Raw genomic sequence first — 15773 nt, forward strand, 5'->3', positions numbered from 1 at the left:
AAGTGAAACCCAACACTAGGCAATGAAAAACTTGTGACAACCTATGAAATTACGAAACAATTTTTGTATATGCGTCTTTGTCTAACATTACGCCGGTTCCGTAAGATAAAGTAGAGCAGAATTATAGAGTTCTGTTGCTATTTTAGCCTTCCTTCTATGCTTTAGTTATTGTTCTGAGGCGCAACCCAAGCAAGCAAAAGCAACAAGCAAAACAAAATGGCTGGCTGGCTGTAATAATGTTCTAAATACTGTGTCTATAAAGATTTAAAACAATGTAATTTTTTTTAATATCGAATCAAACCTCAAAATGTCTGCTTTACAAAAGAGTATAATTAAAAACAAAATGCCACCTCGATGCCCAAGAACATCAGGTGTCGCCAAGTAAGTTGTCAATACATATTTTAATATTTCACCGAGGAAGTGTTTTATTTGTATGAAACTAACCGTTCTGCGTACAATTTTTGGAACTTAAAGCTAGTGAACCTGATGTGACTGGTTTCCGGAAGTTATTATATATATTAATTGTTATAAATTACATTAAAAACTATGTCCAACCCTAGGTTAGCTCCTTTCGGTTCTGCTCGCCGCAAGGATTATACCCCGGTATCATGGCGCCAATATTTCGACAAGTTCGTAGATGTAGAGACAGAAGGTGGGACTTTCCGGGTCTATCTTTCTCCAGAGCCAGCTCACCCGAATCGGCCGAGGATTATTACCCTACACGGAGGTGGCTACTCTGGTCTGAGCTGGGCGTTGTTTACTGTGAGTATAATATCCGTACTCATAAGTTACTTTAAATTATTTATTCTCACTTATAAAAATCAAGGGGAGGCCTTTGCTAGCAGTGGAATTGAATAGTCTAAATAAGATAAGATAAATTATAAACTACAATCAGTCCACAAAACTTAGAAGCAGTTCTGTTGCTTGAATAAAATATTGTGTCAGGATCTAGAATCAGTGTCACAGTAAACAATATGGTTTCTTTTCAGCACATTTGACAGGTCCAAATTAATTCCAAATTAACTATTAATTAACCAGTTAAGGTTTTTGTATTTGAGATTATTTTTTATCTTTCGCTTGATGTCTGTTTTCCAAGTAAAGCGTCTAACCAGATGGACCCAAGGAAACAATCATTGTGTGTCACTTTTTCATTGTATAAAAACCAAAAGTTTTATAGAAAAAACAAAAACACTGAATAAATAATGCAAAGAATGGTCATGTAGAGCTAGAATTGTAAACTGTCTTGCATATTACAGCATAAAACTAATTTCTTATTCATATACCTAACACTGAAATTAAAGGTCAATTTACTGACTTAACTGATTATATAATTTATTTAGTCTATTTGTTATATTTACTTGCTTTATTTACTTAGCTAAGTAAAGGTTTACTCAAAAAATAATATTTTCAATTTTAGGAAGAGATTACCAATATGATTGACTGCCAGGTTGTATCTATGGACATTAGAGGACATGGGGAGACCAAGGCAAAGAACCCGGAAGACTTGAGTGCTGACACTTTGGTCAAGTAAGATACTCACTCACACTTCATTATTAGGGGATGTCATAATTCTCTGTTTTTAAGTAAGACAAACATTTTAAGTGGTTGATTGCTTACATCATACTTATCTTGAGATACTAATGCCACAAGTGGCTGCAAAATGCTTTCTGATGTTTTGCTCCGATATTTAAAGTAGGGACATAATGGTTGTATTATGTTTATTATGGATGGCAAAGTGGCATTGCGAATGTTCTATCATTAATAGTTTCTTTTTACTGTAATCTTGTTCTTTCCGCATTTTTGTATACAATCTATAACTTGCTTCACTTTTTCAACAGAGATGTGGATTTGGTTCTCCAAAAGATATTTGGCAATGAGATGCCATGTTTAATTCTCGTGGGACACTCGATGGGTGGAGCAATAGCGGTCCGGGCCGCTAAACTGCCATCTTTGATGCCGTATATTGAAGGCTTGGCTGTTATAGATGTTGTAGAAGGTACAATTTATATGAATTATTGACAGAAAATATAATTAATCAATTGTATATGATATACTCCTCATCCTATACTGTCAAACAAAATGTTGATATTATTTAATATGTTTTACTTCAGGGACAGCTATGGAAGCTTTGGCCAGCATGCAGAGTTTCCTAAGAGGAAGACCAAGTCACTTTAAAAGTATAGAACATGCTGTTGAGTGGTGGTATGTTATCCTACCTCTATTATGGTTTATTCTATTGTAATCTAACACAAAATATCATATGTTTTTTCTTTTGTAGTGTACGCAGTGGCCAAGTGAGAAATGTGGACTCGGCTAAAGTGTCCATGCCCAGCCAGATTGTTAAGTAAGTAAATTTTTTATATTAAATACAGTGTAAAAGTAGCAACAATTTAAGCTAAGAGCAAAAGGCTTCAGTCCTAGAAAGTAACTAAGTAAGTTCTATGAATTGCACTATTTTCTATTATAAAACATTAAAACACAAAAAGACACTCTTGGAGTGTTGTTTCGTTTTGTTGATGAGAATTGTTCAACAGCTGTGAGACGGGCCTGTTGGCGACTAACGAGGTGGAGTCGTACACGCCGGCCGACGACACGAGCGAGCCCGCGCCGACGCGGCACGCACCGCTGCCGGACCGCATCGACGAGGAGGAGGAGACCGACTCTGAAGCCTTCACCAGGCCCGGCGCCGTCGGTGACGGAGCTGCCTCCATGAGGTACTAAATACTGACGTTGAGAAGGATTCGCAACACTTCATTATATAATTATTATAGTGCAGCTGAACACTTTTTATGTGTTTTCCCCTTTGCCCAGTATAGGATTCTCAGATATCATCAAATAATAAATGGCCTCTATCGTCCAGTGGTTGAGCATTGGGTCACAATCCAGAGGTCCCGGGTTCGAATCCCAGTGGAGACTTATCACAATTGATAAGGTCGGCCATTTTTTTCACAACCCACACTACTGAAGAAAAAGATCGTATAAAATTATAATGTTCTCAAAAGTAACAGTAGCCAAGTCCAATGATAGTACGTAACATAACGTAAATAGCCTTTAAACGTCTCACTGTTGGGCGCAGGCGTCAATCAACTGGAGGGGGTATGGAGCAGCTACTCCACCACACTACTCCAATACGGGTTGGTGGAGGTTTTAGGGCTAGTACCCCGGGATGCAACAATGCCTATTTCTTGTTTTAGATACAAATGGCGGATAGACTTGTCAAAGACGGAGTTGCACTGGGCGGGGTGGTTCAAGGGCTTGTCATCAGAGTTCCTGTCAGTGCGTGCGCCGAAGCTGCTGCTGCTGGCATCCATAGACGGTCTGGATAGGGAGCTCATGGTCGGACAGATGCAAGGTACGGTGATTGATGAGGTACGCCTAAAAGATGTGCGTCCACTTATTTGCTGACTAGTGTAACCGAATGAAAACGGCTCGCGCCTAAATTCGGGCGCGAGCCGTTTTAATAATATATTAATACAGCAATAATATTAATACAGCATAAAACAAAATACCTACAAAATACTATCATGAGGTCCACAAGATAAAATAGACATGAAATGTGACCAGTTTAAAAAAGTATTTTTTCAGGAAAATTCCAAATGCAAGTATTGCCACGCTGCGGGCACGCCGTACACGAAGATACTCCGAGTGAGGTGAGTTTAGTATCTTGCTTTAAAAAATATACTAACAAACAAAAGTCCTGTTCGAAAACCCTCAACTGACGCTCATATTCCCTCAACTCAGGCCTGTAATCCCTTAACTATGCTTATAGTCTCTTAACACGGGCCTGTAATCCCTCAACTCACGTCTGAGTCCTTATCAAAGTGACGGTGAAATGCTTAGGGAAGGAGGAGGGATAGGGTTGTGGCTCATTTACTTCAGTGTCTGGCACCAGTGAGAAGTCAGTCCATCGTCATCTCATTTCAGAGCGGATCCGTTAGTGCCAACATGTAAACTGATTTCAAGCCTCGACTACTGGGCCAGTGCAAATGTAAACCACTGACTCCTTAGGGCTCAAACTGGATGACAGCGGCAGAGGCGCGGTGGCGATAGCGGCGCGGGAAGCGGCGTGGCGGCCGCTGTTCCGTTCTCGATGCCAGCGGCCAAATCGCGTGGTGTTGCGGCGGTATAGAGTTGTGTCTCAAATGAACGCTATGTCGAAACGGCGACAACGCATTTTCGATTGTAGTTCTTTTGTTTCATACGATTTATTATGGGCAAAATAAGATCTGAATCCATCTGAAACAAAAAGGCGAGTTTCAAACGCAGAGACACCGCTCGACTAGAGCGCACCCGCGCCGCTGCCATCGAGAATACTTCAATATAAGTCTTAGCATTTGAACGCGCCGCTCCCCGCACTGCTGCCGCTGCCGCGCCGCTGCCGCTGTCATCCAATTTGAGGCCTTACTGGCGTTAGTCACCGTTGTAAGAGCTAGCTGAGCGCAGAGTAGATAGTTTGTATGGAATCTATATATTAATAAACTAGCATCGTTCTACCGTGGGATTTTAAAAGAACAATGCAATGACGTTAATAGGTTTCCCATTTTTTATACCACCTATTGTTAAATAAATCCATATTTTATTGTAAAGAAAGCACGCAATCTGGATTCTGCAACCGTTCTCCTACGACCGATTCGCCATTGGACTATTCGTCGACAGGACGATACATTTAATTCTGTTTCACCAGCAGAGTCTTTAGCCTATGGACATTTTGTCGTCAGAAACTTTCATCTACGTCACTTTCCATGACAGACCTTTCCCCACATACAGAATGTTCCATCGACACGTCCCCACTGCTGGGGCACGGGCCTTCCCTATGGATGGATAGGGAGATCGGGCCTTAAACCATCACGCGGGCCCAGTGCGGATTGATGGTTATTAACGACTGCTAATGCAGCCGGGACCAACGGCTTAACGTGCTTTCCGAAGCACGGAGGAGCTCGAGATGAATTTTTTTTGTGGTCACCCATCCTATGACCGGCCTTTGCGAAAGTTGCTTAACTTCAACAATCGCAGACCGCGCGCATTAAACGCTGCGCCACCGAGCTCCTCCTGCGCCACCGAGCTCCCATCAAAAACAAATGTGAAATGAGAGCCAAGTTCAATATTATGATATATACCTATGCCTAAAGTAACTATGGAAGAATAAAAAATACTTGTTGTTTTCGAATATGACGTCTCAAAACTCTTCGAAAGGATTTTCTACTAGGCCCTAACTGCCATCCACCGTACTAGCAGGGCCCTAACTGATTTTCATATTTTTCGGAAATTGGGGTACTTTTTGCAGGGGAAAAATTGCAACTCAGATGAGGCGTTTTTCAACGTCTTTTAAAGAGTTTATTTAGTGCTATCCTCAGGGATTTTATACGGCCTCCGTGGTCCAGTGGTTGAGCGTTGGGCTCACGATCCGGAGGTCCCGGGTTCGAATCCCGGTGGGGACATATCACAAAAATCACTTTGTGATCCCTAGTTTGGTTCGGACATTACAGGCTGATCACCTGATTGTTCAAAAAGTAAGATGATCCGTGCTTCGGAAGGCACGTTAAGTTGGTCCCAGTTACTAATTACTGATGTAAGTAAGTAGTCGTTACATGAGCCATGTCAGGGACCTTTGGCGGCTCAATAATAACCCTGACACCAGGGTTGATGTGGTTGGTAATTCACCTCACAACCCACACGATAGAAGAAGGGATTTTATAGTAGAGGCATTATGAACATCCAATAAAGTGACAAAAGTACATGGATTATAATGGCTAATACTTTGATTAACAAAATTAAAATACATACAGGGTGTTAGTGACATCGTAACGAATACTCAGGGGGATGATTCAGACCATGATTCTGAGTTAATATCAAGTGGAATTTTTCGTCGCAAAATTCTTTGAATTATTTTCAATTCTATACTTTTGCGATGGAAAATTCCACTTGATATTAACTCAGAATAATCAGCTGAATCATCCCTCTCAGTATTCGTTACGATGTCACTTACACCCGGTACAGCTTCATACAGTAGCCATACTAGTAGGTATGGGTGTTAATGTTCTGCCAACCATTGCCCAATGGCTCAAATTAGCTTCCAAACGTTTTTTCGATTCTGCTCCGCACCACCCAAATCCCCTGGTAGTTGCGGCTTCCGAATACATCCCGCTTAGGGACGGTACTGAAAAGTATCGGCGTCCGAAGGACGTAATATACGATCCCGACGACCCGATTACTCTAGCCATAGAGGCAGCCAATCAGCTCGCGAAACCAAACACTTCAGGACCCCGATACCGACCCCGCCGGCGTGGTCGACAATTTCCCTCATTCAGCGCTTATCGCTATCGACCCACTAGGGTCGATTAGTTCTTTCAAATATTCTTCCTCTCAGACGACGCCCTGAGCCGAGGTTCGCGCCAAACTGGGCACCCTCAGGCCTGTTGTCTTAAACGTTGTACCGGGTGAGAGCCTTCAGCGCTCCCCATTTGTCCAGCCAAGTAGTTAATGTCATCTGCGGCAAATCTACAATAAGTCACGTCAAAAAAAAAGGGTGTTAATGACACCGTAACGAATACTGAGGGGGATGGTTCAGACCATGATTCTGAGTTGATATCAAGTGGAATTTTCAGTCTGAATATTCATAATTTTTTTTGTTTTTTTTTTTAATTATTTTCAATTCCATACTTTTGAAAATGTGGAAAATTCCACTTGATATCAACTCAGAATCATGGCCTCAATCACCCCTCAAAATTTTCGTTACGATGTCACTAACACCCTGTATATTATTTTTCTTTATGTAAAAAGCAGCAATTACTTATTTCAATATTATTGTACGTATTCTTGGGCGAGGGCTTGGAGGGCTTGGTACGTATTCTTGGGCATATAATGTATCATCTATCATACATTATATTTGCAGGTCGCGCGTGCTGTAGCAGGGTTCGCCCTGCGCTACCGGCTGACGGAACCCACGGAGAACGGAGAACTTATGCAGCTAATGCCGAAGCCCGGATGCTAGGCACCTAGTAAATTACAGTAACATATAACTTAAGGTGGAGTAGGTAAGTGTTTAACAAGGAGATAAATGTTTTAATTACACATGTGTACTAGATGTAGACAATGCGATATTTTTTTATTTAATTCGCTGCCGTTGCACTGTCACTTTTACTCACTAGATGCGCTAACGTTTAAAGCCGATGATGACAAATCTTGAACAAGATATACGTACACACACATGTGTAAGTGACATAGTAACGAATAGTGAGGGGCATGATTAAGCAGGTGGAATATTGTATCGGAAAATTCATGAAAAAATTAGTTTTTTTTTATGATTTCTCAGTTATATACTTATGCGACAGAAAATTCCACTTGATATCAAAGAAGAATCATGGTCTGAGTCATCCCTCAGTTTTTGTTACGATGTCACTAACACCCCTATAATCATAGTCAGGCGAGAAATGCCTTATCATTACGTATTTCGATTGTGCCCGGAGGATTACTGACTTATTATTGCTTGTTTTTATTATTATTGTTACTTAAACCACTAAAGCGGTTATGAAATGTATTTATTATTGTACAAGTTTTTTCCATCCATATTAAATCGGAGTAGTTAGTTATATTATTTACAATAGACAAAGCATTTTGTAGTTTTACTGTGCATATTTAATAAAATTTACCTTAATAAATGTGAATAGAGTATGTATATTACGGAATTTGATCTATTTTAAATTAAACTTATCCATCAAGTTTGAAATCTTAATGCATCGATTTATTTATTGAATGACTATGTAATGTAATGCAGGCCAATAAAGTGATAATTTATTTATTTTATGTGCTGGTTTCATTTAAAACTGTCAGTTTTAAGGTACTTATTGCTCGCTTATAATTGTTATGTTTGCTTTACATTAAGCTATTTGCGAATTGTATGTATAGTGTTACTAATTTGTTAAGCCCATGTGATACTTAAATTTTATGTTAACTAAAATCCTTCCAGTCCAGAATGTCAAATTCCCAAAATGTCAAGCGGCTTCAATATGTCAAGTTCCTGAAACTTAAGGTGATTCGTTTTCCATACAAAAGTTGATGCAGTGCTACAGGAAAACGGATAGAGGAATATTGTTATAAAACCGATAAATAGTAATATTTTGGTGTATTATTTTCGCAAACTAACAAAAATTTAGGGTCCGAATACGAGAAGTACCATATTTCAGACCCTCAATTTTGATCAATTCTACATTTGTAGTGGTGCAGATTACAGTGTATTTGCTGAGCGTGTAGTGGTGTCAATGTTAGTGTGTGTGCGTGATAGTTTTTTTTTTCTCTAAAGGCTTTGACTACTTGACAAGTGTAATAGAATGTCAGTGACAATTTATAAAGAGATTTTGTATGAATAAATAAAAAACTAAAAATATTACAATCTGAGAAAAGGAATATTGGAAAAATATTTTTGTTTTAACGCATATTTTTTAAACATTTTTAAATAATGGGTAAGTACCGTGTTTTAAAAGAGGACATATATTATAATAAAAAATCAATACATAAAATGACATGGCTGTATGGGCATAGTTCCCTTTGCCTTACCCTTCGGGAAAAACCAAATCAAAAAAAAGGTTGTTGCATTTGCCGGCCTAAATAGTAGTCATTTATAATTAATTGTTTTTCCATCCAACATACAGATTTATTTATATTCTCTTTGCCGCGGACTTTTTGGTGGGACCGGGAACGGGAAGGTTGCTTTCTTCATTGAATAATCTAAATAATCAATACGAAGTGGTGTTTTGTGGTTAATGATCACATTAAGTTAGTCGGAAAACATTCCCGATAGTATTATTAAATCGGAATATTCAATAAACAAAGTGTACCTATCTATTTTCGCTTTGCGCCAACAAGCCGCTTACTTCGTTTGGGGTTTGGAGTAAGAGTCTGTGTGGGGGCTTAGGTTTCATCATTTCATTAATCATCATCAAGAAAAAAAAACACAAGACATGGCTGTATGGGCATAGTTCCCTTTGCCTTGCCCTTTGGGAAAAAAAATAAGATAAATTTTGAAATTCTTATGTATAATAAACAAACATCACAGACATCATGACAGATCTAAAACTAACGAAAATCTTTTTTCTATTTGACTTATTTATGAATTTTAATCAAGAAAACGTGATAATAAGTTCGACAGCAACCAGTTCAGGTCCCCGATGTTTCGGCCCATTTCAGGCCGCGTATATATGGAAATACTACTTCAACACGTCCCAGCCTCGTCATTTTTTAACGTCCTCGTTAAAAAAAACGTCCTAACCTGAACTAATTAACCTAACAATAAACACCACGCGTAAATATAATTCCAGAAATGCGCTGCAAGTCGTCTGGACTGGGCGCGAAAACAACATAAAATTCGATTAGCTGCTAAGTGTCCCGCATGCTATCACCAGCTGTCACTGACATACGTATGAAGTCCTGCGGATTTTATTGGAACTAAATGACAAGTCATAATAATTATATGCGGATACTGCGACATCAGCGCCGTGCTTGCGGGACGTCCTGAAGCGCTATTACATCTTTCAAACGCGATGCGTCAAAGTTTGAACCGACGCAATTTAGGAAAAATCTACCTTATTATTACTGTACTGTGATCGTTATTTGTAAAATCATACAATACATATACACAATTCTTTATACACAATATAATTATTATGACATATTGTGGACTTTCCGGTAGACCTACAAAAATGGAACAATTCAACCATACGTTGTTTTGTTATATCTCAATGGGCTCAGGCAGCGTTTTCGCCGAAAGCTCCAAGTCGGCTATATTTGTAACGATAATTATGTTTGATATTCATCATCATTTTTGAACCATTTTATACAAACAAAAAATACTTGTATAAATTATATACCCTAAAGCACGCCCATGAATCACTCTACTCATTGGTGAAAACCGTATGAAAATCCGTTCAGTAGTTTTTTAGTTAGCCGCATGTTCACTGATGCGATTAATGCCTGTTAGAATTTTACAAAATAAAAAATACGGAAATTACGGAAGGTACTTTAGTGCTAAAAGTGATGCTGGTAAAAGTGATACTTTTTGAAAATTCCGTAACAATGAAACGGGTTCGCCAAATTCAATTGTAAAAAAAATACAAAAAGTAAAAACAATTAAAACATGCACTTGGGTTTGAACCGTGAAACTTAAGAATGGCGGCGACTGCTTTACCAAATGCGCCATTTAGAAGTTAGAAGTAGACTTCAAATTATGCATCTCTTTTAATAGCTAACCTAGTTCGCATGTGTGTGTGACAGCTTCGTGTTTGTACACAAATTGAAATGACACCAACTTTTGATGCAATGTTTTAATATGATATCTGCAGTAAATACTTCAAAATTGTAGCTTAACTTAAAGATAATGTATGTAAGATTTCGCCACCTAACGTTTCACTGGGTCAGAACTCAACACTAAACGAATAAATGGAAAAAAATACGAAAAATGAAGAAGTAACGCCATCTGCTGACGCAGCGTTACCTAGCTGACTGACACGCATCACCTTAATTTCAGAACTTGAATCTCGAAATCGAAATTATTTTTATTTCACATTTTGAAATCGCTTGACATTTTGGGAATTTGACATTCTGGATTGAAAGGAATAAAATGTGCCGCCAGAATACTAATCCGGTTTTCAACATTGAAACCGCAATTTACCGTGAGGTGCCAATATACCTCTTATCCGCTGCAGTGGGGAATATCGCGGCCGTCATTTCCCCTGAGGGTCATTGAGGGTCCTCTGAGGGTATCTTAAAGGAAGCTATGTTTAAAGGAAGTTTGCTCAATTACAATAAAAAAAAATAGAAATCCTCCACTTTATATTAAAATTCTGATGAACACATAATATCATCACGTCTGTATACCCGAAGGGGTAGGCAGAAGTTAGTTTAAGTCCATGAAAATAAGGGGTGAACCAATAAAATAACACACTGAAGCACGATGCGCGGGGTGGGGAAGACGGCACAGAAGGAAAACCGCGTTTCTAGGGCGTGAAGGCTCTTTATTGAAAACCAAGCCAGACAGGTTACAGTTACAACCGTAGTGACCGCACTAGTCTCGACAGTGATGAGGACCGGGGGCCGTTCGCTCACACTCGTAGGGATCTAATGCTAGGTTACGCTTTAAGCAGGTAATCTAAGAGAGCCGGGGACCGTCTGCTCCTATATTATCCTAAGCGGAGGATTCTATTTGGAATTAATTTACAAAATGTATGTCCGTTCCTATTAGAATGACTTGAACACATCGATACCGCGTTCTAATTTGGTACAGCGCCATCTAGTGGTGCTACCGGGGAACTAACTTTTATTGATTACAATGCCAATAGTGGCGTTACATACTCCCCCTCTGTCCTCGAAGACGCCCCGACGAGAAGGACAGGGCACAGAAGGTTTAGTTCCTTTTGGGTCGTCCGCGTGGTCGGATGGCTGCGGCTGGAGGTGTTGTCTTTTTGGGACGACCCCGTTTCCTCAGTGGTTGTACAGGGGTTGGTAAGCTGTTGCAATCACCATGATAGGGTACCAACGCAGATGTGTGGTATGTTCCCATGGGTGTCTCTGAGTCATCGGGTTTTACCAGGACGTACGAGGTAGATCCTTGGCGCGATTTGATCATATAAGGTCCATCTCGTCGTGGTCCAAATTTCGCACTAACCCCTTGGACAGCTCTGCTTATGGTGTGTGTTGTGACGAGAACTAAATCACCAGGTTCGTATCCGGGGTCTGGGCGGCGACTTTTATCTGCGTACTCCTTCCTTTGTTCCTCCTTTCCCTCTCTAACTTCACGCGCTCTTTGTAAAGTTGCGGCGAGTAACAGGAGTTTCGGCGTTACTTCGGGAACAAAGTTCTCTGACACAATGATCTGCCTCAAATCGTGGACACTATCATCCGGGGTCCGAAGCTCTCGGGCAAATGTGAGGTATGCTGGAGTATACCCAGTAACGAGACTTGTAGCCGTATTCATGGCGAAACGAATGCACGGTAGCTTATCTTCCCAATCCCGGTGGTTATCTTGTACTAGTATTGCTAACTGAGTTTTCAGGTCACGGTTTTTTCTTTCTACAGGATTTGCAGCTGGATGGTAAACAGGGGTGAACGTGTGTTTGATGTCCAGGCAGTACGTGACATGTTGCATGATGGCACTCACAAATTGCGGTCCGTTATCGCTATGTAAACGTCTAGGCATCCCGTACCGTAAGAAGATCTCATCAATGAGCAGAGTAGCACAATTTTTAGCGCTTGCAGTTTCCAATGCAAATAGCTCAATCCAGCCGGTAGCAACATCCTCCACAATCAGTATCCATGTTTTCCCCAATGCCGAAGCAGGCAGAGGGCCAAATAAATCGAAGGATAACACCTCAAAACGTTGATTAGTTGGAGTGGTTTGTAGTAGGCCGGCCGGTTTCATGTTGGTAGGTTTGAAACGTTGGCAAGCTAGGCAATTTTTAACGTAAGCGTCAATATATTTCCGCATGCCCTTCCAGAAATATCTGCAAGCTATTCTCTGGTATGTCTTTTCAGAACCATAATGCCCTGCCATTGGGTTGTCATGATATGCAGATAGTACCTGAGACCATTCGTGCTGTGGTACTAGTAGTTGAGCATTTTCCATATCACCATCTGGATTATAGCGGTATAACAAGCCATTATTCATTATATACCCCTTTGTGCTCCAATACACGGCATCTTCTCCGCCGACAGACTCCAGAGCTTTCACAATCTTCGCGATGTTCTCGTCTTTTAATTGTTCTAGCCGTATGTCTGCGGGGTTTTTAGCTGTCGCATCAACGACCACGGTGCACAGACTGCAATTTTTAGTAGTCTCCTCGTTACAGGTAGGCCGTGACAGCGTATCGGCTATAATATTGGTTCGCCCTGGTGCATATTTGACAGTGACGTTAAAGGATTGCACAAGCAACGCCCATCGCGCTAATCTCCCCGTTGGCGATTGGAGCTTCATAAGCCATTTCAGAGCCTGGTGGTCTGTAACGACAGTGACGTTTACACCCTCTATATATCCACGAAATTTTCCAAGGGCCCATACCACAGCGAGGGCTTCACGTTCCGTCGTTGTGTAATTCCTCTCTGCTGGCGATAACAATTTACTGGCATACTCCACAGGGTGTTCCTCATCACCCTCCCCCTGCACCAAAACTGCCCCCAGTGCGTAGCTGCTAGCATCCGTTTTGATCACATATGGCTGGGATGCGTCCGCTTGTTTTAGTACAGGGGCCGGGTAAGGCACTCCTTTAGGTTAATAAACGCTGCATCCTGGTCTGCGCTCCATGACCACTCAACATTTTTCTTTGTTAACCGGGATAGTGGCTCACTTATCTTCGCAAAGTTGGGTATGAATCGTCTGTACCACGAGCAGGTTTGAAGAAACGATAACAGATGCTTTAGGTTCCTCGGGGGCGGAAGCTGGGCAATGGCCGCCACCTTTTCTGGATCAACATCCAGGCCTTGCGGGGTAATATAGTGGCCTAGATATTTCACAGTGGAGCAACAGAATCGACATTTTCCCAAGTTAACCGTCAATCTATTTTCCTTCAACGTTCTGAGTAATCTGTCTAGATCTGCGAGGTGTTTATCAAAACTTGTCGACATAACTATCAAATCATCGAGATAAGCCAGTATTTTCATGTCGACTAGACTCACTCGTACTCTGTCGATTAGCCGCTGGAACGTCGCAGGGGCATTGCGCAGTCCAAAAGGCATACGCTTAAAGCGATATATACCAAAGGGAGTTATGAAGCCTGTCTTGTCCTGGTCTTCGTTCTTAACCTTGACCTGCCAATAACCCGCACGTAAGTCGAGAGTACTCATAAACATTGTTGGTTTCGCTTCGTGCAATAGATCATCGATTCTGGGCATCGGGTAAGCATCCGGCACTGTGATAGCATTCAGTCGACGATAGTCCACACACACTCGTAGCGATCCATCCTTCTTTGGGACCATTACTACTGGAGCCGTCCAGGCTGACGCGCAAGGCTCTATTATGCCATCCGTAAGCATTTTATCTATTTCTCGTTTCAGGATTTCACGTCGCGGGGGTGACATACGATATGGTGGTACTGAGATAGGGTTATGATCACCCGTATCGATACAGTGTTCTGCCAGCGATGTTGGTTTATCGCTAGACTCGAATACTTGCTGATGCTTCTCCAGTAACCCCAATAGTTTATCTCTTTGTGCAACCTCCAATGTCCCGGTCTCAACGGAATTAATGGACAACATGTTAAGTCCGATATTTGCATCAGGAAACAGGGCATCGGCGTGTGGAGACAGGTCCACTTCTGCTGTTGCTATGGACTGTCTTGCATCTTCCATCATGTAGTCCACGAACCTTGGCGAATACCCATCAAACAGCTTAGGGCGTTTCCCGGGTGTGGCTGCACACTCCAATGGGCCAAGATGGACGGGAGGTAGGTCCGCTTCCCTCATTCTGGGCGTAGCAGCAGTCGTACTCTCGGTACTTCTTGGCGCTGCTGGCGAACGCTGAGGCGGAGTCCAATATTCCACATGTGCCATTGAAATGCCATCGGCACTTTCCGGTTGCAGATCGTAGGTTACGGAAGGCCGATCAATGAAATACCACGTATTCTGTGGCAAGTTCAACACCATCTTTGCATCCTGTATGAACCCTACTCCGAGTAACGTTTTATTGTCATGGGCCTCCGGGAGTACAATAAAAGTAGTGGGGATGATACGGTCGCAAATGCTTACAGGTAGTTTAACAGACTGGATCACTTTCCTTTGCCTAATTCCGTCTGCTTGGGTGACATTTGCTGTCTGCGTAGTGAACCGATAGCCTTTCCTTTTCAGGCACATATAAAGCTGATATGAAGCTACGCTGGTCTTGGCCCCGGTGTCCACGTACGCAGTGCCAACAATATTATCTATTGCAATGCCAACAACAGGTCTCAGTCGCGCGTCCGTCTGGGTATTAAATGCGCAGAAGTCCACGTTCTCAACCTTAACATCTCGTTTAACTTCTGAACATGTCGGGCATTTGCTTCGCACAACCCCTGGAGCTCCGCAACCATAACATGAAAAAACTGGCCGCGACGGGGATGGAGCTTGGGTTGATGCAGATGTACCATCTTTCTTAATGCCTACGAGTTTAGCCTTTTTGCGACATTCTTCGATGGAGTGGCCGGTTCCACGACAAAAGTCACAGCGTTTCTTTTTTGATTTTCCTTAGGCTGTGAAAGAGGTAAATCTTCTATACGAAGTCGTTCAACTCCTCTGGCGGCGTTTAGCAGATCATCAAAAGTTGTGACCGAGTCTCGGGATACCTTTTCTCTCACGCTCTTATGTAACTGGCCGTAAATCATGTCCAATTCCAGCTCTTCTTGGATTGCTTCATACGGGAGTTGTGCAATTCGCGCTCGATTTCTGGCCACGAAGGTTTCAGTAAGCTCATTTGGTTGCTGCTTTACCCCGAAAACCTCTTGAAATATCAGGTATGCCGGCAATTTCGGAGCATAAGCGTGGCGTAATCGTTTCTCGAACTCCGTCCAAGTCTTGACACCATTTTTGCAGCCTTGCCACCATAATGAGGCTTCCCCTTTCAACAATAGTGGGAGGCAATGTAGTGCATCCTTATCCGATATATTTTCCACAGACTTGTAGATTGAAACGGCGGCTAGGAAGGCTTCGACTTTCTCAGTTTCTCGAGCTCCTTCGAACGAGAAGTTTGCATTTGCAAATGAACCAGGCGTGCGTGCACAGTTTTGATTAGCAGCTGCCTGTAATGCTGCTGTAGTTGC

At 41.7% G+C, this 15773-nt stretch overlaps 1 protein-coding gene across 1 annotated transcript; it reads left to right on the forward strand.

Moving 5' to 3' along the window:
- The first annotated feature begins 172 nt into the window (after positions 1 to 172).
- Positions 173 to 7803, forward strand: LOC126380352 (protein phosphatase methylesterase 1). Its single transcript, XM_050029727.1, has 10 exons — positions 173 to 381; positions 561 to 762; positions 1418 to 1527; positions 1839 to 1996; positions 2112 to 2202; positions 2279 to 2344; positions 2535 to 2714; positions 3195 to 3352; positions 3586 to 3650; positions 6893 to 7803. The coding sequence occupies exons 1-10, from the start codon at positions 308 to 310 to the stop codon at positions 6989 to 6991; spliced, it is 1203 nt and encodes a 400-aa protein (XP_049885684.1). The 5' UTR covers positions 173 to 307; the 3' UTR covers positions 6992 to 7803.
- Positions 7804 to 15773: the final 7970 nt, after the last annotated feature.

The sequence above is a fragment of the Pectinophora gossypiella genome, chromosome Z (assembly GCF_024362695.1).
Source record: "Pectinophora gossypiella chromosome Z, ilPecGoss1.1, whole genome shotgun sequence".
Lineage (NCBI taxonomy): Eukaryota > Metazoa > Arthropoda > Insecta > Lepidoptera > Gelechiidae > Pectinophora > Pectinophora gossypiella.

Coding starts and splice junctions, on each gene's coding strand:
- LOC126380352 (XM_050029727.1), top strand. CDS start 308: ATGTCTGCTTTACAAAAGAGTATAATTAAAAACAAAATGCCACCTCGA. Junction 763..1,417: donor TGAGCTGGGCGTTGTTTACT/GTGAGTATAATA, acceptor TTTCAATTTTAG/GAAGAGATTACCAATATGAT. Junction 2,345..2,534: donor ATGCCCAGCCAGATTGTTAA/GTAAGTAAATTT, acceptor ATTGTTCAACAG/CTGTGAGACGGGCCTGTTGG.